Genomic DNA, 25522 nt, shown 5'->3' with positions numbered 1-25522 from the left:
ATAAAGAGGTCTTTTGCTCAAAAATAAGTTATTTACCTATGTGCTCTTTATCAGAGATGATTGTGAAGTTTCATGACTTAAACAGGGAATTATAACTTTCTCTTATTTTTAATCCTATGAATCATTATGCTGAACAAAATGATGATTATAACCTCATTGGATTATTATTTTGATATTTTATCAGAATGATAGATTTTTACTAATAGTATGTTTTGACATCATATTTAATTTTGTTTCTTCCTCTCCTAGATAAAGCTTCGAACATATCAAGGTAAGAGTTTAGGCTTCGGTTTTCCTTGTAATATTTTCTCAGTTCTGGTGTTTGATGAGTTTTAATTCAATTGGGAGTAAAGATAGTGACTTTTGATGTCTAATTGGCTTTTTAACGCTTGAAAATCTTACTCTTCGCCGGTTGGAGTCTAAATGACAATGTAGAAGGAGGTGCCATCTATTGAGATAAGAGAGCCAGAGGAGGAACAGATCACAGGGGTAGGGAAAATAGGATGAGTTTAATTTTACATAGAAATATTTAGTAAGCGAGTGGGGAAGTGGGGAAAACCTGGAGGAAGCCAGGTTTTTAATTTTTGTTTTTTAAAGCAATTGTACTGATCTGTTTATTTTATTTGATAATTGGAGGACAGAATGTAAGTACATAGGTTGCTTGAATTTTCTGTTTCCCCTCTGGTGATGACAGGGCTGTTTGAACTGTTCACATTTTCTAAGAATATTGGTTACGATGGGATGTTAGTCTAAGACATTTTATTGTGTTTCCCCATTTTCGAAAAAAGATTAAATAGGAATCTCATTGAAATAGGGTTCTTATATCCATACTTGTTTCCTATATTTAAAATGCCACTAACTAAAACTTGTTTTCTTCAGGATCATAGTCCTGCTAAAATGTTATTTATGGTCATAGTGCCAATAATGTGCCTTTGCTGTTGACACATTGGGGTAATTCAATTTTATTCATTTGTGTAATAATCTTAGAAATGGTTTTGCTCTCTTTTTAGCTAATTTCCGTCACAGTTCTTATACGATGAAGACTTACTTGAAAGAAAATTCAGAACTGGTCAAAAAATTATCTCTTTGTGAACACAAGGTATAATCATCCTTGAATTTTTGTTTTCATGGCTTCATCTTGAAGTACTTCCACTTTCTTCTAGTTCAGTTATTTTGCTGTGCCTTCTTTCAACCTAGTGTGACATTTCATTATGTTGTATAACAGTCTAAATTCAAAGCAAGCATCTTATATATAAAGTACCACTTTTTAAATTTCTGTAAAGACTTACCCATGGGGGACTAAGTTTCACTATCATTATAATAAGTATTTTTGAGTTCTGAATTCTTTATTACTATTTGTATAGCTCAATGAAGCAAATAAATTTGCTCAAGAAACTAAGAGGCAGAACAAGATTCTCGGTGATGAAGCACGGAAATTTAAGGTAAAAATCCCTTCTTTTTCATAGATTACACTCTAAAAACAGAAGTAAAAGTAACGAGTAAATATTGCTGATCTCTATATGTTTTGTTGAAGAAAAACATCAAAATGCTGGAAAACATTAATGACATCATTGAAAGGATATTTGCTGAACTGGAATATGACAGAGATAGAAACAACGAGAATCGGGATTTGGTGAGAGTTTTGCTACCAAGTTATTACCATAATTTGATTTTGAGCCTTTTTGTTGATGGGGTGAATTGAGCCCTGCATTCTTCCATGCTGTTCACTGCTGTTCCAAGTACTAATACCCACAATGCCTTTTTAAATTTAAGGACTTAGGAAGAATGTTTTTCTGTTTTTACAACCCTGGGTAATTTCTTTATATCATCCAGCACTTCCTCTCCTCCAAGAAACATAGAACTGAGAAATTGTAGGAGAGAGTACTAGAGATGTCTAGCCATGTTGAACAGTCCTATCCCTCTTAGTGCAGAGCAGGGAATTTTCAAAGTGATTCTAGTGACAGTATTTACCTTCCACTAAGAAAAGCTGCTCATTTGAGCCGTTTGGCTTCAAGGTTTTAGACCTTCTTTGCTTTGCCTTGTCCCCCAGTCAAGTATCTCATTGTCTCAATAGTAGAAAGTTGGAGTGCCCATAAAATATTTCTGACTTCTACTATTCTCTTAGTTCCTCATTTATTTCTGTGTTTGACTTTTCTCCTTGGCTGAAACTGGATCAACCGCTTTTAATGAAACAGGGGCTGATGTGGGGTACGTCTGGTTGGCATTTCTTCTTTTTAGCATACCGTCCGGTGTTCCTATTGAAATCCAGTACATGTTTTCTTTCTATCCTACATGCAGATAGCAGAAAAGAAAAATCTACAGAGAACTTAAAAGTTGATATTTCAATGAACACCTCAGGAATTTCAGAAGTAAACTACCTAGATTTGCTGCAAGAATTTCATTGTACACCTTAAGTTTGATGAAGAACAAATATGTCATGTCTTAGAATATTAAATTTATACGTTATTGTTTTAGAGATTTTTCTTCTTGGAAACTAAGTCATTAGTGAGAATGTTTGGCTTTAGGTTTGAATCCCCCTTAATGAAGTTCATGTCCGCGAACCGAAATTGAAGTCTGAAGAACAGCAGGTACAGAAGGAAAATGCTCAGCTTACGGGCAAGAAGGAGCAGATAACAAAAAGTTCCTCCCATAGGTTATATAAATCAGAGAACTAAACATCATTACTTCCTTTTAAATTTTCTTATTTTTAATCGAGGTAAAATACACCTAATATTTGCCATCTAACCCTTGCAAGTGTACATTTTAGTAGTGTAAGATACATTCACATTGTTGTACAATCATTACTTCTTGAATATCTTTTCTCAAATCTGTCTTAAAGTCAGGAGATATGAGTGGAGGATTCAAGGATTCGAACCACAAAGCCTCGACATCTAGTGAATGTAATCTGGAAGGTATGTTGATTGTTGGGAAGAAAATTCCATATATTAAAAATAAGTTTGCACTGGGAAGGTAAAAAATGTCTTCTAGCCTTCAGGATTCTCTCCTTTCTCCTCTCCCCATCACAACCCAGTTCTTGAGAATGTGTGCACACAGACAAAGAAAATTGTTTTATGCTTTACAGAAGGGAGAAAGACACTAAAAGAGAACTGTGAGGCTTTGAGATCTATTAAAGTGGAAAAGGAAGCTGAATTAAAAATGTTGAAGATGAACATAGGCGTGACTGATGAACTCTTTGGACAAAGCAAGATGGTCATAGACAAGTAAGATGTTCAAGTGTTGATAGTTACAAATAGTGTTGTATTAGTGAAAGTATAGACCAATGTAGATAATTATAATTTCGTACAATATTTATCACTGTATTTTCACCATATTCAGTCAGTACAGAATTGTGTTTCTCATTTCTGCCTTGATTTTTGTTATCTGCATCTTCTTTTCCATTCCAACTGATTATCAGCGATTCCTGTTTGTAATTAATTTAGGATATGAGTCCTGGTACCAACTTTAATCACTTCATTATCTGGAACCCTCTTGGTGAATTTACATTGTACTCTAGGTTTCAATCTCATCATATTGTCATGACCTGCCATATGTTTATCATTTCCTATTAAACCCTAGACTTTGGGTAGAAAATATTTAGAGAAAAATTGAGGGCTATTTTGTTGTTATCTTGCTGCAGAAAATCTGGGAGTTTATATCTGGCGGGTGATCAGGGACGCCAGCACTACTGAATCCTAATCATCCAGTTAGCAATTCAGACCATTCACTGAAGGCTCAATCCCTCCTAAGGCCAGTGTGTTTTCTGTCCACCTTTGTTCTTAGTGTGTCATCTCCTGGGACCCAGCTAAGGCCTGCAGGTTTTTCTAGGGATGACCTTCATTTAGTGACCGTGAACTCCAGTTGTTTTACTTCTGTGCCCGTGGATGTGTGCAAACGCTCCTCAGCTTCTTTGCAACTCAAACTCCCCTCTGGAATTAGTTCATGAACCCTGGGGAAAGTGGCCCCAAATGCCAGGCTGATCATAATCCTGGGCTTCCTTCTTCTCCATCTTGGCTTCATGTCTCTCTACTGGCTTGTTAGCAATTTGGTGCAATCATGAATTTTCATATTTTGGCCAATGTTTCCTGTTGTTCTCATGGGGAGATGAGGGATTTCACACCCACTCATCCATGTTCAAAAGTAAAACTTTTCTTCTATTCCCGTAGGAGTCAGGTTTGTCTTATCCCTTCCCAAGCCTGAGGTAGGGCTTTATCTCCACACTGGCATCTTGTTTGTATTACATATGAGATGTTTTGGGGTGGAGATAGTGCCCTGCTTCCCTCTGTGTCCTCAACACCTTACAATGCACCCACTACTTTATAGCTTGTCCAGACAGCATTTGCTGAAAGGTTGCCTGGCTGGCCAGAAACAAACACATGAACTTTCTCTCTGTAGTGTTTCTGTCCCAGTTTCCTAGAGCTCTTTTAATTTTGTGTGTGATCCATAGCAAATGCAACGTCAAGTTGAGAATCTTTTGAATCAGAACCTTGAACAAAGTAGTTTAAAGGCAACACAGCAAATCTGCCTTGAGCCCTTGCCCTTTGCTGCCTTCACTGTCAATGAAATCAAAGTATTTGTTAATGAAATCAATCTGCTATTAAAGCAGATCAATATCTTCAATTCGAAGGCTTTCCATTTTCAGGAGATAACACCCTGACTATGGGGCAATTCAGATCACCTTTCATTCAACAGTTTCTGTTCTGCTCAACTAGGACCTTTGAAGTAGGTGGCAGGAGTTCCACTCTTGAACTGTAGAAATGTCCAGTAGTTAATTATCCAATGTTATTACACCATGTCCAGGGAGGATCCATGGCTGTGTCATGGCCTCTGGACTTTCCCTGGGAGAAGTCAGACAAGTCATGAACTCCTGCTTCATCCTAATGTGTTTAGTTGCGAAGAGCTGGTCAGGCCTGGTTTCCACATTGAAAGAAAATGAACGTACGCTGTCCCAGTCACAAGAGACCAAGCGTGGGAGGGCACATGGCGCATCTCATATGTGCTTTTCATATTTGTTTAGTTTATTTACTAATGACTAGGAAAACAGAACTGGGAAGAGAAACTCAGAATTGCCAAAGACTTGCCAGCAGACTGGAGTTTGATTTTTCTCTGTCCTCTGATGAGGGGCTTCAATTCTTTCCTCTCACTATATTTGTCAATCTACGCATTTGTGGGGAAGGATGGGAGGGGACATTTGAATCCTGCCCTTTAGATTTCTGGGAGGCTAGAAAGGCAAAATGTCACAGGGGCTACTGGAAAATGCATATTTTTTTCCCCTCTTAGGAAGCTGAGAATGAAAGAACGTGAGAGGGTGGAAAAGGAGAAGCAGCTCTCATCAGCAGAAAAGAAGGTGAAATTGGCTGCAGAAGAAATGCAGCGCTGCAAGTGAGTTCAGCTTCTGACCGTCAGCAACTTATAACACCCTTGCTGGATTTAAACTTTTGTACAATGTTGAGACCCAATTCATATACAAATACAAACAAATGTTCAGAAGACATTTATATAGAGATTTCCCTCAAGAATGAACAATGTTAAGTTTTACAAATGTCAAGTTAAAATATTAACTTAAAAAAAATGAAGTTCCGAAAAATTTCCTGATCCTTAATGCTGGCCAGACTGTGTGGAAACGTGGTTCACAAAAATGTTTCTGGAGGAGGTAAAAATTGTTAGAAACCTTAGGGAAGCAGTTTGGTGTCAGACGAATCTCATCAATAAATATGCGCATGCCACTTTAGAGACCCAGTTGTTGTAGTCCTGAGGAACATGATCAGGATAGAAGGAAAAGAAGAATCAAGCTGTATGATGAAAGGTACTCACTGCAGGATAAATTAGGGAGATACTGAGAATCAGCAAGGGAATTCTATCAACTGAGAAGCTGGCAGGCATTCGATAATAAATAAGGAAACAAAGCAGCAATCGCTTTGATCCTACTTACTTTTGTAACCTCATGAAATGTGTCTTATAGGATTGGATGATATGTATAAGGGTACAGTTTGGATAATGGGAACATGGACAGATTATTTAAAATCATCCTCAATATTGTGCTTTATCTGATGAAAGCAATTGTCACTCATAGGCAACAAACTGATCAAATGCGGCAACAGGTGCAGCAAGTAGAGTCCACCTTCAGACACCAGGTAACCTGCATTCTGCCCAAAGCTCCTGGATCCTTCAGCACCCAATGCAGAGGGTTACAATGGCCCTTGGAAGCCCTAACATAGGGTTTTTAACCTGTTGGCTTTTCAGATCGCTGTGCATGAGAAGAATGCTCAAGATAGTTGGGTAAGTTTTGTTTTCCTTCCTTCCCTTTGTGCACAGTCTGTCACAACCGAAGCTGGGTGTATTTTTCTCCAACAGATCAAGGCTCGGATTTTGGAGAGGGAGATAGTGGAGCAGAGCAGGGAAGCCGCTCACTTGAAACACAGGTGTGGGATTTTGAAAAACATTTTTTAAGGGTGTTTTTGAGGTATTAAGGCTAAGCTGTTTAGTGCCTAGCAAAGGACTTGGTGTTGTAATTCTTACTGAAGTCCATTCCTTTTCTATATTCCAGATTGGAGATAATGTCCCAAAAGAGGCTTCCTGAGGGATACAGGCCGTACGAACCAATGTTGCAAAGACCTGGGCTGCAGAACCCTGCACAGAGAGGTAGGGAGCACATTGTGAAGTGCAGCCACTTAATTTCTGCTGCAAAACCACTCCATGTCCCACTGTTTCTGTGGGGGATTGTCATGTTGTCTGGAAACAATCCCAAGCACGACATGAAGACAACAGGTTGTCTCAAGGGGTGACAGGAAGATGTCTTCCTCAGGTGCCCCAGCCACAATGGCTTTCTGGGCCTGTGCCCTGTGACTGGTGGAGCTCATGCCCCTCCACTGACCGTGGACCTTCTCCACTCACCAACACCTCCAGGACCTTGGGTTGCTCTTAATTGGAGAGATGTGCCTGGAGGGGTTGTGGGTCTATGCTTCCTTCCCACCTTGAGTCAATGGTGAAGACTTTGTTTTTCTTTTAGTTGAGAAAAAAAAGTCATTTCCATACCATTTTGGAGGCTCCCTTATTTTTTCTGTTTAACTTTTAATTGTGGACTATAGTATTCCATTCATAAATTAAATTTCTAAGTAATTTTACTCCTGACATTATCAGGGTAATGCTACAGCTTTACTGTTAAATCCCCATATCTTCCCTTTTCTTATTACTATAATATTATCCTAAGTCCATTTCTTTTCATAAATATTTATATAATGCCTGGTCACATATAGAAGGTAGCTTATATGAAGAGTGAGAGAGTGAAAAATCCACCTGTGGCCTGAAGAAAAGGACCTGTGCTGTTCATTTAAGAGTGTCTTGCTATTATCCCGTCCAAGCTTATTCTCATTTTAATTTTACTCTCTGATGAAACTGTGAGTTCCCTTGATGTGTATTGGGAAACCCTCTTTCATTGTTGATTTCCAGCTAGTTGAGCCCTGACTTTTCCACAAGTGGTTGATGAGTAACAAAAACTCCTGAACCAGGGCCCTGTGGTGTCTTCCTCGAGGGTCAGGGGATGGTCTCCCCCTTGTCCTTAGGGGTCACCTGAGGCGTGTAGGGAACCTCCACTATTGGTGAGGGCCCTGAAGTGGGAAAGAATGTCAGATGGTGGAGGAAGGCGTGGAGGGTTTGTTTTCCTTCCTCACAGTGTGTGCAAGTATCTCTTATACAGAAGGAAAGACGCTTTCTACAGAAATGTGGAAGGAGCGGTTCTGTGGATGCGCGTTGTACAGAGACCATGTGCCGAGCTCTGTGGGGGATGAGGCACACCCCTAACTTCAAGGGCTTAAGGTGTCCTAGAGCAGAGAGAGATTTTTCTATTAAAGAGCTTGTATTCACCATGATGGAAGCACCAGTGAAGGGCACTGGAGGACAAAAGAGGGAGACGTGAATCTCACCAGGATGAAACGGGAGGTTGTGGCAGAGAAGGAGGAATTGAGGAGGGGCCTGGTGGGAGTTGGCTGGGTTACCTTAGATGGAGCTGGAAGGCCATTCCCAGCAGGGCAAGCAGCTTGAGCAGGGAGTGTGAAGGCAGTGTGAGGTCCACGCAGAGCCACTGCGTGTTTTCCAGTCACACAGTGTGGGCAATGCAGTTGTCCTCACCAAGATGTCACTGTTGCCATAAAGCCCTTGGTTCATAATCTAAATAGAGATCTTGTTTCCCTTGGGTTTCTGAAAGTTCTGGATCTGTGTGATAGAAAAAGTGCCTGGAGGTTTGGAGATTTTACTTGGTTCTTTCAGGATACTGTGTCTGCCTGAGATTATTGTGCCCCCATGAGACTAAGAGTGCAGACAGGATCTAGATCAGCTGAGTGGCTGCCTTGGCCTTCAGTGAGTCGGACTCTTTGTGGGAGATTCAAGGTTGACGAGCAGCCACCCCTGCTGGACCCCTCTCACCACATCCCTGCATCCTCCAGTCACCACCCCTGACTGTCAGCTTTGCATCTCCCTAAGCTTACCACACAGTATCCCATCTCTTTGCTTGTGTTCCCACTGTCTCAGCCCCTAATACCAGCTCTCAGTGGGGCCTACTCAGAGCCTCAGCCCCGCTGTCTGTGAGATGGGGTAATATTGGTTCCTGAGGTCATTGTGAGGAAGACGAGATTAAGTACATAATGAAAGTGTCTTGCAAAATGGCTGGGACATGTTGGCACTCACCATTCTCACTGTTCAAATGAAAATATCTCCACACAGAAGATTATCAGAAGATGGTCACTGAGGTACATTCAACTAAACTAAGGGCGTAAGAGCTCAGGCCCAGAGATGAACAATCCCTGTTTCAAAGGATGAGGCAAAGAGTCCCCTTTTTCCTAGTGAAATTCAGGAACTTCCAGTCAAAAAAAGAAAGATAATTTTGAGAATATGTGAGTTCAGAGATCTATACCTGAGACCCAAAGGCAATTATTTTCCATTAAATATGCAGCCACACAGTAAAGTGCTCATCAGAAGCCACAGATATATTATAGAAGACAAATGTATACAGGACAAAATAAGATCACATTGAAATAACCTCAAATCTTTTTGCCTTACAGGACGATGATTTTGAAAGAGGAGCCTGAGCCGTGATAAAAGGCTATGGCAATTGATTATGGTTTTCCCCACCCAATCCTGCCTCCTCCACTTTTATCTTTCCTATTGTCTCCCCTAATACACCCTTTATGGTTCTAACTCAGTGTCAGCGTCTGCTTTTTGGAGGACCAACCGACTCACTCCAGGGAGTGTACACAGTGTGAGTCTTGTACGCGCAGTTCAAAAACAGGCAGAAACCATGGGAATGAGGCAGAAGCAAGGTTATTTTGGGAGGGGTACTGTTGACTGCGAGGGGCCTGAGAAATCCTTCTGTGGTGGTGGACACATCCTACATCTGGATCTGGCTGTGGTTGTGTTTGTTCAGTCAGTAAATACTCACAGGTGCCTGCCAGTCCCAGGGGTGTCTGGTGATCAGAGAGACAGCTATCTGTCCCCAGGAAGTGGCCGATTTCTGATGGTGGGGAATAGATGAGGAACCGGGAGTGGCTCCGGGAGACCAGTGAAGAGGCCCTGCGGTAATCCAGGTTTTGAGCCCTTCACCCAACTTGCCAGCTGCCCCCCAATAGCACCAAGTCCAGGAGGCTTTGTGAGGAATTGATGGAAGCAGAGTTTTTTGTAAGTCCCATGAGGTCCCATAATCCTCCCATGATTTCCTTACTGAGGGATGGGCAGGGCAGAGATCAATGGCATGGGATCCCCCACATACCCCAAGGAGAAGGGGCTGGGGTGGAACCAGCTGGCTCCCTCCAGGTCCCCCAATCCAATCCATTCTGCCCCCGCAGCCCCTGGAGGCTGAAGGGCCCTCCCTCCTTCCAAGCAGGAGTAAGTGGCCAGCCCTTCATCAGTTCTGGGGTTGAGACCAGACCAAAAGGTCAAGGTCTGACTGTGCACATGCTGCCCAGGAGTGGCTGGGAACAACGGCACAGCAGTAAATCTCAGCATGAACAGACTCGGTAAACTAGATTCTCATTCACTGTGAGCAAAGCCTGGGCCAAAACATGGCAGGGAGGGTGTGGAGGTGAGGGTGGTGGTGTCTGTGGTCCTGGACAGGACTGCAGTGGAGCAGAGGGTGTGAGGGCCTGGGGAGAGAGACAAGAAAGAGACAGGCAGGGGGAGAGTGAGTGATGTCGGGGGCGGGGGGTGGTTAAGTCCTAGAGAGTGACAGGGAGTCAGAAGGAAACAGGACTAGAGAGAAGCAGAGACAAGAGGAAGCAAGGAGGAAGAGGGGGAGCTGGGCTAGGGTGGGAGGCTGGAGTGGCTCTGTGAAGGGGCCCAGAGAGAAGCCGGCAGAAAGTTAAGAATCTTGGGCTTCGGGGTTCCCTGAGCCCCAAGGCTCCCACCTCCCTGGGGCCGAGCTCTGCAGGGGCCATCACACTTGGGAAGATGGGTACTTGCCATTATTCCTGGGCTCACTGCATTTAGCCTCTGGGTCAATCACTTATAGGGTTGACTTTCAGGAGAATGTGCCGCCGCTTGGCGGTAAACTCCAGAGCCTGCCCTGTGGGGAGCTGACCCTGAGCAGTCTTCCTCACAGCTCCTGAGCTCGTACTGCGTTTCCACCCACCCCAGCCGCAGCTGCATTATGTTCTAAAACCAGGTACCGGGCACTGTGCTGCCTCCAAGGTCCCATGCCTGATACTGACAGAGATGGGATTGAATCCCATCCAGGGTGGTCAGGCGTCAAGGACACTTTATCTCCTCCTACTGTCAGTCAGAAATGCTTCCCACCCTAATGAGTTGGGACCAAGGCTCTGATTAATATTAGGGAAAATGTATTGAGGTTTCCCTCTGAGCAGTATAATGTGCCCAGAGAAAAAAATCTTCACGTGTGTTATCGTATTTACCCAGCACTCCCCATATCCCATTTTAGGGATGAGGAGCCAGAGGAAGAGAATTGCTCAAGGTCTCATAGGTGGCGAGTGCTGTAACTGGACCTTGCAGAAGGTCTGCCTTGCACAGTGGTTCCACCCTGGCCCCCCTTCGAGGCCTGCTCTCTGAGGTGCTGAGGAAGCCTGTGGTTGACTGCGTCTTGGGAAATTTCTCTTATAACGGCATTAAGTCATGCATCAGTCAGGACAAAGAAGGTTACGTCTGTGAATGAGTGATCCAGACTCTCAGTGGCTTACCACAGCGAAGGTTTATATCTCACACACCACATGTCCACAGCAGGTCAACGGTGGCTCTGTTCCACATCCTCTTCCTTGGGGGACTCAGGCTAATGGATTAGTGTCCATTTGGAACCTCGACAGTCCTGTGAAGTTTTGAACATGCCCCTGGTAAGTCAACTTTGTCTTAGGAAATTGGTCTTCTGAAAGCATTAAGTTATGCATTACAGTCAACAACAGTAGAAACACAAAATCCAGTATGCATGCAAGTATTTTTTATTTAAATATAAATAACTTTATGAAATATAAAAGCATGTATTGCATTATTCCATGACAATAGGACATAACTATGGCAGTGAATTGTGGTAATGGATGGGAAAGGGGTGAAAAGAGCAGGGCCATTTTGCAGAAGAGCGGGTGCTGCGGCTCTCAAGAACGAGGGAGGCGAGTTTCCAGTGCCTGTGCCCACCGCCAGTCTCTCACCACACTGTAAACACACACACAGACACACGGTGGTGGTTTCATTGCTGCATACGTATGTCAAACATCAACAAATTGAATTCATTAAAAATGTGCTTTGGTTATGCATGAATTATACCACACTTAAGCTGTGTGTGATACACAAACTGATAAGTTTTACTTGCTAACAAACACATTGCAAATATTTTTTAAACAGTTAACAGAGCTTACGAGTTTATAAATCAATTTATAATTGAAAAATAAGTCAAATCAAACTTGTAGAGGATGGAAACCTAGGTCTTCTGTTGTAGATTCACGAAGAACTTCGATAAAATCCTTTGAAACATCTTCAAAAATCTGCCCAAATATCCAGAAGAATGGGCAAAAACAATCAAAGATGTGTGCTTAAGACACAAACGAGAATAATATAGAGAGATGTTAACAAATATGCACATAGCTGAGAGACATGGGCAGCTGCTATTATAATAATACTTGGATTACTATTCCAATAAAAATTAAGTATAGATTATTGGTTAGTCCAGGCTTCTGAAATCACTGAGGTTTTCTTTCAATGTTCACTTTGATTCTGAGCAGAGCACATAATGTCAGATTTCGGAAGTACGTAAAGATTCGCATAATACTGTGATCTTGTATATTATGATTAAAACTATGAGAATTGAAGTTAGTTAAAAACACAATTCCACATAGCTAACAAAAAGAATTCACATTCATATTTCATAGTATTGCACCTAAATCAAGCAACAGCAACCATGAAAATTAATTTGTAAGGGAATACAAAATTTCTGGAATGCATCTTCACCAAAACCAAAGGCAACATAAAAAGGCAAACATTGTTTTAGAAAAACTAGATTTACAAGGATCTTAGGAAAAAACAAACTCACAATGTAATTCGTACTAATCCACATACCAAACTTCAGTTTTGTGCAAATAAAACTTCGCTAGAAAGTAGCCTCTGAAATCTATAACATTTTCCTCTTCAGCCCTCACAGCTGGGGTCAGTAAAATGTGTGCTCATGGGAAACAGACACCGTCTTTGAGTCACCACTGTCAGAGAGAGAGCAGTAGCTCTCAGCACAATGGATAAACACGTGGACCAAATGCACAAAAAAGACAAAGACCATCTGGTCACTACCTGGTTAAACATCCCCAGTCGTGGGCACTCTCATTACATCTGGCAACTGTCTGGACACTGATATCAGTAGTTGACTCCTACCTAGATGAGATCCAATGGGGCCAAAAAGCTGAGATTCTGACAGTCAATGACCACGAACAAGGTTGGCTGTGGGAACTGGAAGACGAGTAAATTTATCCAGGTTCTCAAAGATGAGGTAGGGAAAGAGAGCTTAATTCATCTATGAGAATGTAGCCTAGGTAGAGAAGGAAATGTTTCAATGGAGACTATCAAGAAATTTCCTCCTTTGTAGACTCAAAAGAAACAGAATAGATTCTTCTTTGATTGGAGCTATTCATGTGGGATGATTCTGCCTCAATGTAAGGGTTATTCTTGACCACTAGACCTTTCCAGATCCCTCTCTACGAATCTGGCGCAGGCCGATCAAAACACATCCACTTATCTCTGTAGGGTGTTCTCAGTATCTTTCCACCCCCCACCTCTCGCTCCTTCTCCTGGAGGTAGACGTGTTTTTTAATGACAAAGTAAACGTTTCACAGTAAGAATCTGGAATTTCTTTATATTTGGACAAGCCTAAGGACATTAAGGACCCTTTTAGCTTTGCATAAATCAACACTCTGGACGTGAACACTTTACTAAAGAAAGCACAACTCATTCACCTGCTGGTCATGTCACTCCTAATGATTTCCCCATTATAAACATCCTAGCAGGATGCAGCCACCTATTTTGTGAGGGACTTCTCAAGGGCTCCCATCATGCTGGTTGGACACAGAGTTTCTGGGGGCAGCTTCCAAGAGCAAAAGGAAGGGATGACTCAGAAGTTGCTAAAGGCCAACAATCTAGAAAGCACAGAGCACAAATGACATCCCACTTTTTAACAGACTAGTACCAACACCAATGCTTCGATACCACTGCTCCCAGGGCTGCCAACTTTCACATATATGAACCATGTACTTACAGGAAAACAAACCAAAAATGAAATGGACCCTACACTTCCATATCTTGAAGCAGGATCTTGACAAGGCTTCCAGGAGCCAGTCTAACTCCCATGACTTCTATTAAATAAGAGTTCCTTATGTTTCTGAAAACAACTTTATTGAGATATAATTCAGAAATCATACACTTCTCCCATTGATGACGTACATCTCAATGGCTTTCAGTATATTCACAGATTCTTCCTTCTTGAAGCTATAAAGTTACTATTTTCAGGTTTCCATCCTGTCAACCTTGTTGTGTTTGGTCCAAGCAGTGCTGTCAGGACCCAGAACTTGATGTGGACAGCTGTGGCCAGAACCAGTTCAGGCTGGTCAAGAAACCTGCCCTGAGGTCCTCAGGCTTCAGGAATGTCTGAGTTCCGGGGCCGGCTCAGTGGCATGGCAGTTAAGTTCACATGTCCCGCTTCAGCGGCCTGGGGTTCACCAGTTTGGATCCCGGTGCGGACATGGCATCACTTGGCATGCCACGCTGTGATAGGTGTCCCACATAGAAAGTAGAGGCAGATGGGCATGGATGTGAGCTCAGGGCCAGTCTTCCTCAGCAAAAAGAGGAGGATTGGCAACAGATGTTAGCTCAGGGTTAATCTTTCTAAAAAAAAAAAAAAAAAAAAAAAACAAGAAGAAAGAAGGAAGGAATGTCTGAGTTCCCAACAAGGATTCCATGAAAAGCTGTTATTAACCACCATGGGAAAGAGCCCAATAAAAAGAAGATACCAGTGATGTCTGATATTTATTCACATTCATGGTTGGGTAACTGGGAGACCCGAGCAGGAGGAGCCACAAGACCATCCCCTGCACCTCCATGTCCTGATCCTCTCAAGGGCCCTGAGGTTTCCAGGAAGGCAACTGGGAAGTAAAAATGTGGAGGGGTTCAGTAGAGGGGTGGGGAGGGGGTCCAGGGAGGAGTTGGAATTCGGGATGGGATTGTGCAGGGGCTGTGCAGGAAGGCGTGTGTTGGACAGCTGGGAGGAGAAGAAGAAGGGAGTCAGGGAAAGTACTGGGTGAGATCAAGTCCTAGAGGGGAGGGAGGAGGGTTCAGACAGGTCAGTAGGTCAGCAGGACACAAGAAGTAGGTGAAGTGGACTCTCAGGAGCAGTTGGAGGGGACAAGGGCTTCATCTTCCTCTAAACCTTCTCCTGTTTGGGTGCTGCCTTAGGAATCCCGATCCTTTATACTCCCTCTTGACCAATCCCCTGCCTGCACCTTTGGTTCATCACAGTGCACACTCTGCATGACCTCATTTTTAGAATGCCCCTCCCCAACTTGATGCCTCACCAGGAGCATCCCAATGACAGGTCCTCTCTGGAACCTTCAACGACTTGGTTTCCAGTCCTTCCCAACCCAGGTCCCCTGCCGCCCACTTCTGGGCACTCCGTCCTTCCTTTCCAACCTCCCAAGATTTCCCATGGGCATTTGCTCAAAAACATAAAGCAAATGATGACAGAAGTGAAAGAAGAATCAAATACACAAGCAGAGTTGGAGGTTTTCACACCCCTCCCTCAGCAATTCATACAAAAAGCAGAACATCTGTAAGATGCAAAAGATCTTAATAGCACATCATCTTAATACTGTAGATGTATATGTATATCTGTCTGTACCCAGAAAACAACTGCTGAGGACACATTATTTTTTTTTCTTGCTGAGGAAGATTCCCCTGAATGAATATCTGGGCTAATCTTCCTCTGTTTTGTATGTGGGTCACTACCACAGCATGCTGCTACTGAGTGGTGTAGGTCCGTGCCCGGGAATTGAACCTGGGCTGCCAAAGTGAAGCACGCTGAATTTAATCACTAGGCCACAAGGCCAGCCTCAAGGATACATTAATTTTAAGCACATATGATACATATACAAGATTAATCCTATTTATTTGGGCTATAAAGCAAATTTCAATATATTTTGGAGGAATGATATCACACAGAGCATGTTTCTAATAATGGAACTGTGCTAGAAGTCACTGATAGAAAGCTAATAGATAGTTCCATATGTTTGAAAATACTATAATATTTATAAATATGATTAATGAAATACGACTGTAGGAAGAAATCCCAAAGGAAGAGGCTATATTTGACCTGAATGATATGATTATGATTAAATGGTAAGAAAATACGTCTTCTTCTGGTCTGGATATTCTACTTTGCGTGACAAAGTGTGTGTGGTCTCAAAATCATTCCTAATGAACCAGATATCTTATCACCTGAAACAGCAGTGGATATGTCACTTATCTATGTCATCTTACTACCTGTTAGCATGGCTCTACATTATGAACTTTAATGGGGGAAATCTCTAAGCTGACTCTCATGATTGATCTCCCAGGATCTCCAGGAAAGTGAGCATTTTAAGAGAGAAAGTTCATCAGCTTCTCTGCTGGGCCACATGGGGGCAATACAGAGAGAGCTTGGCAGCACCAGGAGTGATGGGTGGGGAGAGCCAAGCAGGTGGACAGGGGCCAGGGGACTCAGGTGACTAGGACAAACCCCACTGGTGATCATCTCTCCTTGTTCCCATCCTGAATTCCTTAAGGCTCTGTTCTGCATGATTGGGCACACTGTTTCCCCAACTCATTCAGGCCCATGGCAGCTTAAAATCATTACTTTAAATCCCACCATTTTTATTATTATGTAAATTTATAGTAAACAGGAAATGTTCCATCACTTTTATGGTGGAAAATCACTGTCTTTCACCATAAATATAAAGAAACCATAAAAACAGGCAAAACAAAAACAAAACAAAACAATAGAGCATATGAAATTCTGTTTAGATGCTGTTGGCTGCCTAAAGAACCCCAGAGGTGGGCTTACCTGGTTACACAAGGAGAGACCAGTACAGAAGGTGTGGAAGTCAGACCAGCAGAGAAGTGAATGGGAGAGAGGCCCAGCCTGTAAGGGACTGGGGACTTCCATGAAGGATGCCAGGGTCACCCTGATCAGAGCTCCAGCAGGGAGGAAGGAAAGAAAGAGAAGTGAACAGAGGTTGGGGACCTGGAACAGTTGAGATCTTTTCTGCAGCCAAGGAAGTGCTTGCTACCAAAAGCTAGGGCAGGGGAGCCCTTCAAGGCCCCTGGAGGCCAGGCCAGGAGTCTTGGGCTTGAGAGCTGGTTGTGCAGCTTACCAGCTGTGTGACACTGATCAGGTTTCCTTCATTAAAATGGGAGTGTCCATGCCTGAGTCCGAAGACTGTCATAAGGACAAGAGGTAGCCAAGTGCCCAGTCCCTGTGCATATTAGCATCATCTCCCAGGGGTCTCTGTCCTCCCAGAACTTGTGCCTTAGAAGGTGCACATTCATTAAAGGCAATAATGATATAATCAAAGGTCCCTCCTCTTATGGGCATGTGCTAAGCATTGTGCTGTGTAGGCATCATCTCATGGGATGCTCAGGTTGGTACCATCTCTATCCCCCTTGCACAGCTGGGGAATCAGGTTCAGAGCGGTCATGGAGAGGGCGGTACCAAGGCTGAGAAAAGGGTCAGAGAGGACTTGGGTCTGGGAAGGGATTTTGGGAGAGGGGCAGACTGAGGCCTAGAGACTCCAGAGGGAGAAGGGGCCAGAGAGAAGCTTTGTCCAGGACCCAGCTTTGCTTGAGGTCTGCCCTACTCCAAAGATGAGGCCAAACCAGGCAGCCATGGTCAGCTCTCAGCTCCTTGACCTGGGACTAATGGTCAGTCATTGCTGTGATGAAGATAATATTGCCATATAATAGCTCTGGTGACGGCATTACTGTTATTGTTGTTATTGTAGGAGAGGGTGCAGCCCTCTCCGACACACGGCAGGGTCCTGGGGAAACTCTCCTCTCCACCTCTCTTGACCTCAGGATCTGCTAAGCCCCATCCAAAACACCCACTCTAACTGCACCCTGTCAGGGTCCCTGTCCCTGCCCTGGACCCCTGTCCTCAGAGAAACCCTACCCTGGTCACTCTCTGACATCTCAGGACCCACGCACAGCCATCCAGAAGGCCCTGGCTTGAGGCAGATCTCCAGTACTTGGTTTGGAATCAGGAAAATGCCCCCTGCCATGATAGCTTAGGTGGGGCAGGTCATGCTGAGGTCTATTCATCCTGTCTGCCTGCAGTGGCCTCCACTGAGTGCCAGGGCTGTCTGTCTCTCTTGGGAGCTGTCTTGTGGGCTGGGGTGGGAGGGAGGGTCTGGGAGTGTGTGTGTGTGCATGTGTGTTTGGTTGTCTTATTCTGCATTAGAGACCTGAGAGTCTGAGTTTCTGTCTGTGAGTATATTGATTGTGGACATGAGTTTTTCTCTGTGTGTCTATATATATTTGAAGTGGTATATTTCTGTGATATATTTTGAATCTTTCATTCCATTCTCTCCTAGCCTGTAGAATTTCTGCTGAGAAATCCACTGATAGACTGATGGGGGTTCCATTCTATCTTATTTTCTATTCTCTGGCTGCCCTTAATTTTCTTTCTTTGTCATTGACCTTTCTTTTTCTTTTCCCTTCAGCTTTACTGGGGTATAATTGACAAATAGGAATTATATATATTTAAGGTGTACATCTTGATATTTTGATAATATGTACATTTTGAAAAGATCACTGTGCTCAAGCTAATTAACACATCCTTCACCTCACATAGTTACAATTTGCATGTCTGTGTGTGTATGTGTGTGTGTGTGTGTGTGTGGTGAGAATACTTGAGATCTCTTAGTAAATTTCAGGTATATAACACAATATTGACTATAGTCACCATACTGTACATTTGTCTCCATAACTTATTCACCTTATTACAGACAGTTTATTACATTTGATCAATATCATTTCTTTCTCCCCATCCCTCAGCCTCTGGTAATCACTATTCTACTGTGTGTCACTATGAGTTCAGTTTTTTTTTATTCTACATAAAAGTGAATTTATGCAATATTTATCTTTCTGTGTCTGTCTTATTTCACTTAGCATAATGTCCTCCAGGTTCATCCATCTTGTCACAACTGGCAGGATGTCCTTCTTTTCTAAGCCTGAATAATATCCCATTGTGTTTAAATACATCACATTTTCTTTATGCACACAGCTGCTGATGGACATTTAGGTTGTTCCCGTATCTTGGCTATTGTGAGTAACGCCGTAGTGAACATGGGGTGCAGATATCTCTCTGAGATCCTGATTTCATTTCCTCTGGATATATACCCAGGGTGGCATTCCTGCATCATATGGTAGCCCTGTTTTCAGTTTTCTGAGGAACATCCATACCAGCTGCAGGGCCTGTGGGTGGGGTGGCTGGCAGTGCCTGTGGGCTGGCTTTGAGATCCCACAGTGGTTGCTGTGAAGCCCTCTCCACATCTTTGTTCTTAGCTACCCCCAGAGGATCCAGCCATGCTCATTCCCTCAGCAAGACAGAAATAGGTTTCAAGCAGTGCCTGGAAAGCCTGTGGAAGTGACGCTCACACTGCTCTCTTCCCCCTGGGAGAAATCACAGGTGGAGAGGTCTCTCTGAGCTGAGCCGAGCCAGCCTCTGGGAATGGTGACGCAGGTGGTGCTGTTCTTTCTGCCCTTCTCAATGTGGTTGTTAGATTTTCTGCTCCACCGGCATGCTGAGACCTCACACCTGGCTTCTAGAGCTTTCCTAAAGGTATTTTTGCCCATGAATGGTGGTTAAATTATGGTTTCTGTGGGCGATGAGTGCTGGGCAATCCTATCTCACTGTCTTGCTGACATGCATCGTTGTTGTTTTATTTTGGATTTCCCTCATGGCTAATGATGGTGAGCATCTTCTCCTGTGTTCCTTGTTTACTTGTAGAAATAGTTCTTTGCAGAATATCTTTTCTGTAGAAATGTCTACTCAAGTCCTCTGACCATTTTTTTAAAGATTTTATTTTTCCTTTTTCTCCCCAAAGCCCCCTGGTACACAGTCATGTATTTGTAGTTGTAGGTCCTTCTAATTGTGGCATGTGGGATGCTGCCTCAGCATGGCCCGATGAGCGGCAGCATATCTGCGCCCAGGATTCGAAGCCGAAACCCTGGGCCGCTGAAGCAGAGTGTGTGAACCCAACCACTCGGCCACGGGGCCGGCCCCTGACCATATTTTTAAATTGGATATTTTTTGGTGTTGTATGTATTCTTTTCTTTTTGTTGAAGTCATATTGGCTTGTAACTTGAGTAAATTTCAGATGTACATTATTATATATCAGTTCCCGTATAGACTGTGTTATGTTCACCACCAATAGATTTTATCTGTCACCATACATATGTGCCCTTTTGCCCTCTCTCCACCCTCTTCGCCTATGGTAATGTCATTGACTTTTGACATTTTTAATATAATGTGCCTTGGAGAAGGTCTTTTTATGTTGAGATAATTAGGAGTTGTATTAGCTTCATGTACTTGTATATCCAGTTCCTTACGCAGGTTGGGGAAGTTCTCAGCTATTACTTCTTAAATAAGCTCTCTGCTCCTTTCTCCCTCTCTTCTGCTTCCAGGATATCTATTATGCTTATGTTGCTTTTCCTAATAGAGTTGGATATTTTTCATAAAATTTCTTCATTTTCAAAAAATCTTAGTTCTCTCTCCTCTTCCACTTAAATCATTTCTAAATTTCTATCTTTGACCCCTCTAATTCTCTCTTCCACATTTTGTGCTCTATTTCCAATGCTTTGTCCTTTATTTTCCATCCCATTGTGGTCTTCATGTCCAGAATTTGTTTGGCTTTTTTTTAGTTTCAATCTCTTTGGTGAAGTACTCTGTCTGTTCGTTACTTTTATTCCTGAGCTCATTAACTGTCTTTCGGAGTTTTCTTCTAACTTGCTGAGTTTCTTCACGACATCTGTTTTGAATTCTCTGTCAGTTAGATTGCAGTCTTCTGTGGCTTCAAGTTTGGTTTTTGGAGAGCTGTCACCTGCTTTCTGTTCTCCCACGTTACTGTAGTTCTTCACGGCGCTCGATGAGTTGATCCTCTGCTGGCGCATTTGTGATGGCAAACACCGTTCTCACTGGGGTAAGGCTTTTCTTACTTTGATTCTGAGTTGCTTCTGCTTGTATTTGAGAGCCTGCACTTTCCACCCTCCAGTGCCTCTGCCAGAGACATCATCAGCGCCCTCCTTGTGTCTCCGATGTTGCTGATCACCTGCTGCCTCTAATGTTGCTGCAGCTGTGGGTGCTGCCACTGGGGTCACCAGGTTGAGAGCACTTCTATTGCTGTTGGGGAAGCCTGGATCTTCTGCTCCCCCACTGGCCCTCCACAGGCTCAGGTGCTGCTGCCACGTATACCACCTGTGCTGCTGCTCTGGGGTTAACTGTGGTTGCTGGGAGCACCACTGCCAGATGTGCTGGGTTCATGGGTGTCACTGCTGCTGGCAGGGGCCTAGGGTCTTATATGCAGCCCCCACTGCTAGTAGGGTCAGCGTCATGGGTACTGCTGTGGCTCCTGAAGCCTCAGGTCACAGGTGTCACATGAGACTGCTAGGGGAGGGGTGGGCTGAGCCATGACAACAATTGCTGTCCCTGTAGCCTTCTGGTCCCCGGTACTAGTGCACTTTTAGAAACCGCAGGTCAGACCGTCACTTCCCCTGCCAGTGGTATCGTCGTTTTGGATTGCCTCTGCCAGGAAGGGGGGAGGAAGCTCCTCTCCTAGTTCCACTGCCTCCCAGAAGCCTAGTCCACCAACCTTCAGATGTACAGATGTATGGATATCTCAGGCACTCTGCTGTGCTCTTAAGGGAGTCCTTTATTGGTCTGAAAGCTCTTCTCTTGGGGATCAAAGGGAGAGTTTCATGGGACTAAAGCTAAGAAAGGAGTTTCTAACCCAAGACTGCAGAAAATGTCAACATTGAGAGCAGAAATGGGACTGCAAGCAAAGTGGGAAGGTGTACACAAAAGGATCAAAAACGAGTTACTGAAGAGCCAGAAATCTAAGAGTCTTGGGGAGAGAGGAAGAGCAGTGGGTCCATGTAGCTGGGGAGGGATCCAGGGTAATTACCCAAAAGACACACTGTTGTATGTTTCCTGTTCTTCTCTGCTAACAGAACCATGGTGAACAAGTGTGTTGACCACTATATGTAGTGATAAACACAAAGGCAGAGTCACAACTTACAAGGGGTTTGGGGCTAGACTCAGCACCTGAGATGAAAATCCCATGCCATCATACTACTCATTAAAAAATAATCTTCTGGGGCTGGCTCCGTGGCCGAGCGGTTAGGTTCGCGTGCTCCACTGCGGCGGCCCAGGGTTTGGATCCTTGGCTCGGACATGGCACCGCTTGTCAGGACACGTTGAGGCAGTGTCCCACATCCCAAAACTAGAAGGACCTGCAACTAAGATATACAACTATGTACGGGGGTGTTTGGGAAGATAAAGCAGGGAAAAAAGAAAAAAAAAAAAGAAGATTGGCAACAGTTGTTAGCTCAGGTGCCAATCTTTAAAAAAAAAATCTTGCAATAGCTCATGGATATACTATCTCTTGGAAAATCTAATGTAGCCCATTTTTCCTCCAGCACTGAAAATGATTTCAGTCTTTTTGGTTGAACACCCATTGAAGTAATTGCCTTGCGTTTGTTTTGGTTTCCCAACCTGACAGTCAATTCTTCCTAAGATAAATGCTTGTGAATTGTGACTCTGTGCTCAAGTTCTCTTAAGAGAGGCCAGCCCCATGGCCGAGTGGTTAAGTTCATACCCTCCACTTTGGTGGCCCAGGGTTTCACCTGTTTGGACCCTGGGCATGGACATGGCACCACTCATCAGGCCACGCTGAGGCAATGTCCCACATAGCACAACAAGAGGGACCTACAACTACAATATACAACTATGTACTGGGAGGCTTTGGGAAGAAGAAGAAGAAAAGAAAAGAAAAAAGGAAGATTGGCCACAGTTGTTAGCTCAAGTGCCAACCTTCAGGAAAAAGAAAAAGAAAAAACTTCTCTTAAGAAACTTAACCAAGAATCCCTTAGGGGAAATAGGTACATGTATGTGTGTTGCTCAAACTCACCACAAAATCTTTGACTCTTTATGAGCTATTAACAAACAGTGGATATCAGGCAGAGAATTAGAGTTGGAGAAACTGAAATTATTCATTTATTTAATACATGAATTCATAAAAGGGCCCGCTGGATAACATCCAAGACTTCGTAAAGCCCTGGTACCTAGAAGGCAACATAACGCCAACCAAGACAGACACTGACAGAATTTAAGGAGATTTTTTTGGTCACACGGTTATACCCTGAGAATCAGGAAATGTCCCCAAGTCACCCAGGTCTACAAAGAAAGGAGCTTTCACAATGATTTTTTAAAATCGAGAATTACAATCTGTGCCAAGTCCCTGGTCTCCAATTTCACCTCCCTCACAATACAATGCCAGAAACACCCACATCATTATGATGGGGAAACTGAGGTAAGAGGGGACCTGAGGCACCTGGAGGGCTGAAACCGGGTCAGAAGACTGCATGCAGGTGTTTAACACATCTTGTGTTCTAAAGCAAATATCAGAAGATATAAGCAATCAAGGAGATCCAAACACAGATTTAGGACCCTGCAGAATCAACTTGCCTTAAAGAGGTCAGTCAAAGAGTATAGGAATTGAGAGCAGGTTTGAAGGTCTCTATCTAATGTCATTTCCAATTCTGTGTTCATTGAACGTCTCCATACAGTAAGGGTGGTATCTGATCTCTACTCTGTGTTGGTCACTAGATCAAGAGAAAGCAGGGGTTCAAACAGGAGTCAGGTGTGAACTTTACCCTCAAGAAGTCCACAGGCTAGTCAGAGAGCCAAGACAAGCATATGAATAGCTGTAATTCATGGCAGAAAGTTCGTGATTCTTTAGGAGAAAGCATTAGGGGGCTCAGAGGACAGAGCAATCATTTCCAAAAGAGCCCGGCATATAGAGGATTGGAAGTGAAGTCTGTATATGGGATTTGATTATGTGGAGGTGAGCATGGAAAGAGCACTCAGAGCAAAGGAAACAGCGTAGACCAACCCAAAGGCTGGAAGAGAAAAAAGCAAGAGGATGTATAGAGCACAGGGCCAGTTTGGCTGAAGTGTAAGGTGTGGAAAGAAAAGAAATGAGAGGTGAGGGTGAAGTCACATGGACTTGATTATAAGAAAAGAGTATCACCCTTACCTTATCATGACAGCACTGGGGAGCCGTTGGAGGGTTGTTTTTAAGCAGGAAAATCTGATCATCGGAACTGAGTTCTAGAACACGAGATGATTAAACCAGGTGGCAGAGGCAGAGGCTGTGGCGGTTTAGCTCATATCAGCCGGGATAACAGCCCTGCACATTTCCAAGCCCTCCTGCTCTGCCATCTAAACCTGGAGAATTCCCTGGTACCAATACTTTACTTGGAGAAGTTCTGACTCCAGAGAATTATTTGCCCCCAGCACAAGAGCAAGGAAAGGGTTGAGTACTGAGGTGGCTCTGGCATTAAATGGATAACCGTTCAAACCTCAATTCTGCCAGTGCCTAGTGTGACCTTAGGCAAGTCATTTCACCTCATGATACTTCAGTGTCCTCACTTGTGAAATGGGATAATGCTGTATTTTGTGACTCCAAGATGCACACTTTTTTACATTTCATTTTAACATCAGGAAGTGCCTTACAAACAAAGCATGCTCAAGTTTAAGTAGCACTGTTTTGCATTTTCTTGATGAGTCACAGAATAATGGTGGAACTTCTCATTGATGGCATCTTAGATTTAATAAATACAGTAACATCTACCTCCGAAGGTTGCGAGACTTAAAAATTGGCAACAGATATTAGCTCAGCTGGCAATCTTTATTTATTTATTTTTCTGCTTTTTCTCCCCAAATCCTCCCAGTATGTAGTTGTATTCTTTAGTTGTGGGTCCTTCTAGTTGTGGCATGTGGGATGCTGCCTCAGCATGGCCTAACGAGTGGTGCCATGTCCGTGCCCAGCATGCGAACTGGCAAAACCCTGGGCCAGCAAAGCGGAGCACATGAACTTAACCCCCAGGCCACCGTGCCGGCCTCCGGGTTGTGAGATTTAAAGGAGCTATTGTACAGAGCATGCTTAGCTCAGTGCCTGACCTGAGGCTGGAGGTTAATAACAGTAGCCACCCTAACACGGGGAGGAGGCAGTAGGACACAGTGCTTCAGAGCCCACTGGCTAGATCGAGGTTCCAATTCCAAGGCTGCACTCATCGCCTTGGACCAGCTGTTTCATGTCTATGAGACAGTTCCCTCGTCTATCAAAACGCCAATCCTATAGTGTTTTTGTAAGAATTAAATTAGGTATAATTTGAGGTAAAATTTAGCAACATCATACCTTCCCTTTTACCCAGCAGTCCATTTCCAGGAATGTATCCCACAGATCCATTGCCGTACATGCAAGCTGTCATCACCACAAGGATAGGTGTTGCACCCTAATTTGTAATAGCAACAAGGTTGGGTTTGGGGGGTGGTTAAACAAATAATGGTACATCTATCCAATGAAATATTATGCCACTATTTTAAAAATATAGCACTTAAAATATATGTTTGATATGGAAAGATCTTCAGCATGCACTGTGCAGGAGAACAAGCAGTGCAGAACATTGTGGAGAGTGTGCTGTTTGTATAGAAGGAAGTATTCAATAAGTTGACGTGTGTAAAGCAGTGAACACAGTACCACACATACAGCGTAAGAGCCTGAATATACAAATGGACAATGGCCAGATCACATATTAAAACAGAACTCTGACCCACAGTCTGCAGCAACCAGCCCAGGAAACCAACCCATTATCTACAGACTAGCCCAGGAGGCCAGCCTGCTATCTCCAAATCAGACTTGGAGGAAGTCAGACCACTGTCTCCAGCAACCAGCCCAGAAAGCCA

The 25522-nt window shown here is 43.6% G+C and overlaps 1 protein-coding gene and 1 long non-coding RNA gene across 4 annotated transcripts in view; one reads left to right on the top strand and one right to left on the bottom strand.

Annotated features, from left to right (window-relative positions):
* LOC111767536 (transport and Golgi organization protein 1 homolog) overlaps nt 1-9189 on the top strand; it is a 44629-nt gene extending 35440 nt beyond the window's left edge. For all 3 annotated transcript variants that reach the window (XM_070232229.1, XM_070232228.1, XM_070232226.1), the window contains 12 exons: nt 250-271; nt 1011-1099; nt 1365-1442; nt 1535-1633; nt 2840-2912; nt 3083-3221; nt 5278-5379; nt 6071-6131; nt 6241-6276; nt 6352-6419; nt 6545-6639; nt 9054-9189. In XM_070232229.1, coding sequence (XP_070088330.1) covers nt 1037-1099; nt 1365-1442; nt 1535-1633; nt 2840-2912; nt 3083-3221; nt 5278-5379; nt 6071-6131; nt 6241-6276; nt 6352-6419; nt 6545-6639; nt 9054-9061 — 822 coding nt within the window. In that variant the 5' untranslated portion in view covers nt 250-271; nt 1011-1036 and the 3' untranslated portion in view covers nt 9062-9189. The remainder of the gene's footprint in view (nt 1-249; nt 272-1010; nt 1100-1364; nt 1443-1534; nt 1634-2839; nt 2913-3082; nt 3222-5277; nt 5380-6070; nt 6132-6240; nt 6277-6351; nt 6420-6544; nt 6640-9053) is intronic.
* A 1980-nt stretch (nt 9190-11169) lies between these two features.
* Nucleotides 11170-25522, bottom strand: part of LOC138917171 (uncharacterized) — a 39942-nt gene continuing 25589 nt past the window's right edge. Inside the window, exon 4 of the long non-coding RNA XR_011424779.1 lies at nt 11170-11302. This is a non-coding gene — a long non-coding RNA (uncharacterized lncRNA). The remainder of the gene's footprint in view (nt 11303-25522) is intronic.

Source organism: Equus caballus, chromosome 13 (assembly GCF_041296265.1).
Source record: "Equus caballus isolate H_3958 breed thoroughbred chromosome 13, TB-T2T, whole genome shotgun sequence".
In the NCBI taxonomy this organism is placed as follows: Eukaryota; Metazoa; Chordata; class Mammalia; order Perissodactyla; family Equidae; genus Equus; species Equus caballus.
The sequence above is the reverse complement of the archived record's forward strand: the minus strand, read 5'-3'. Positions and strand labels throughout refer to the sequence as shown.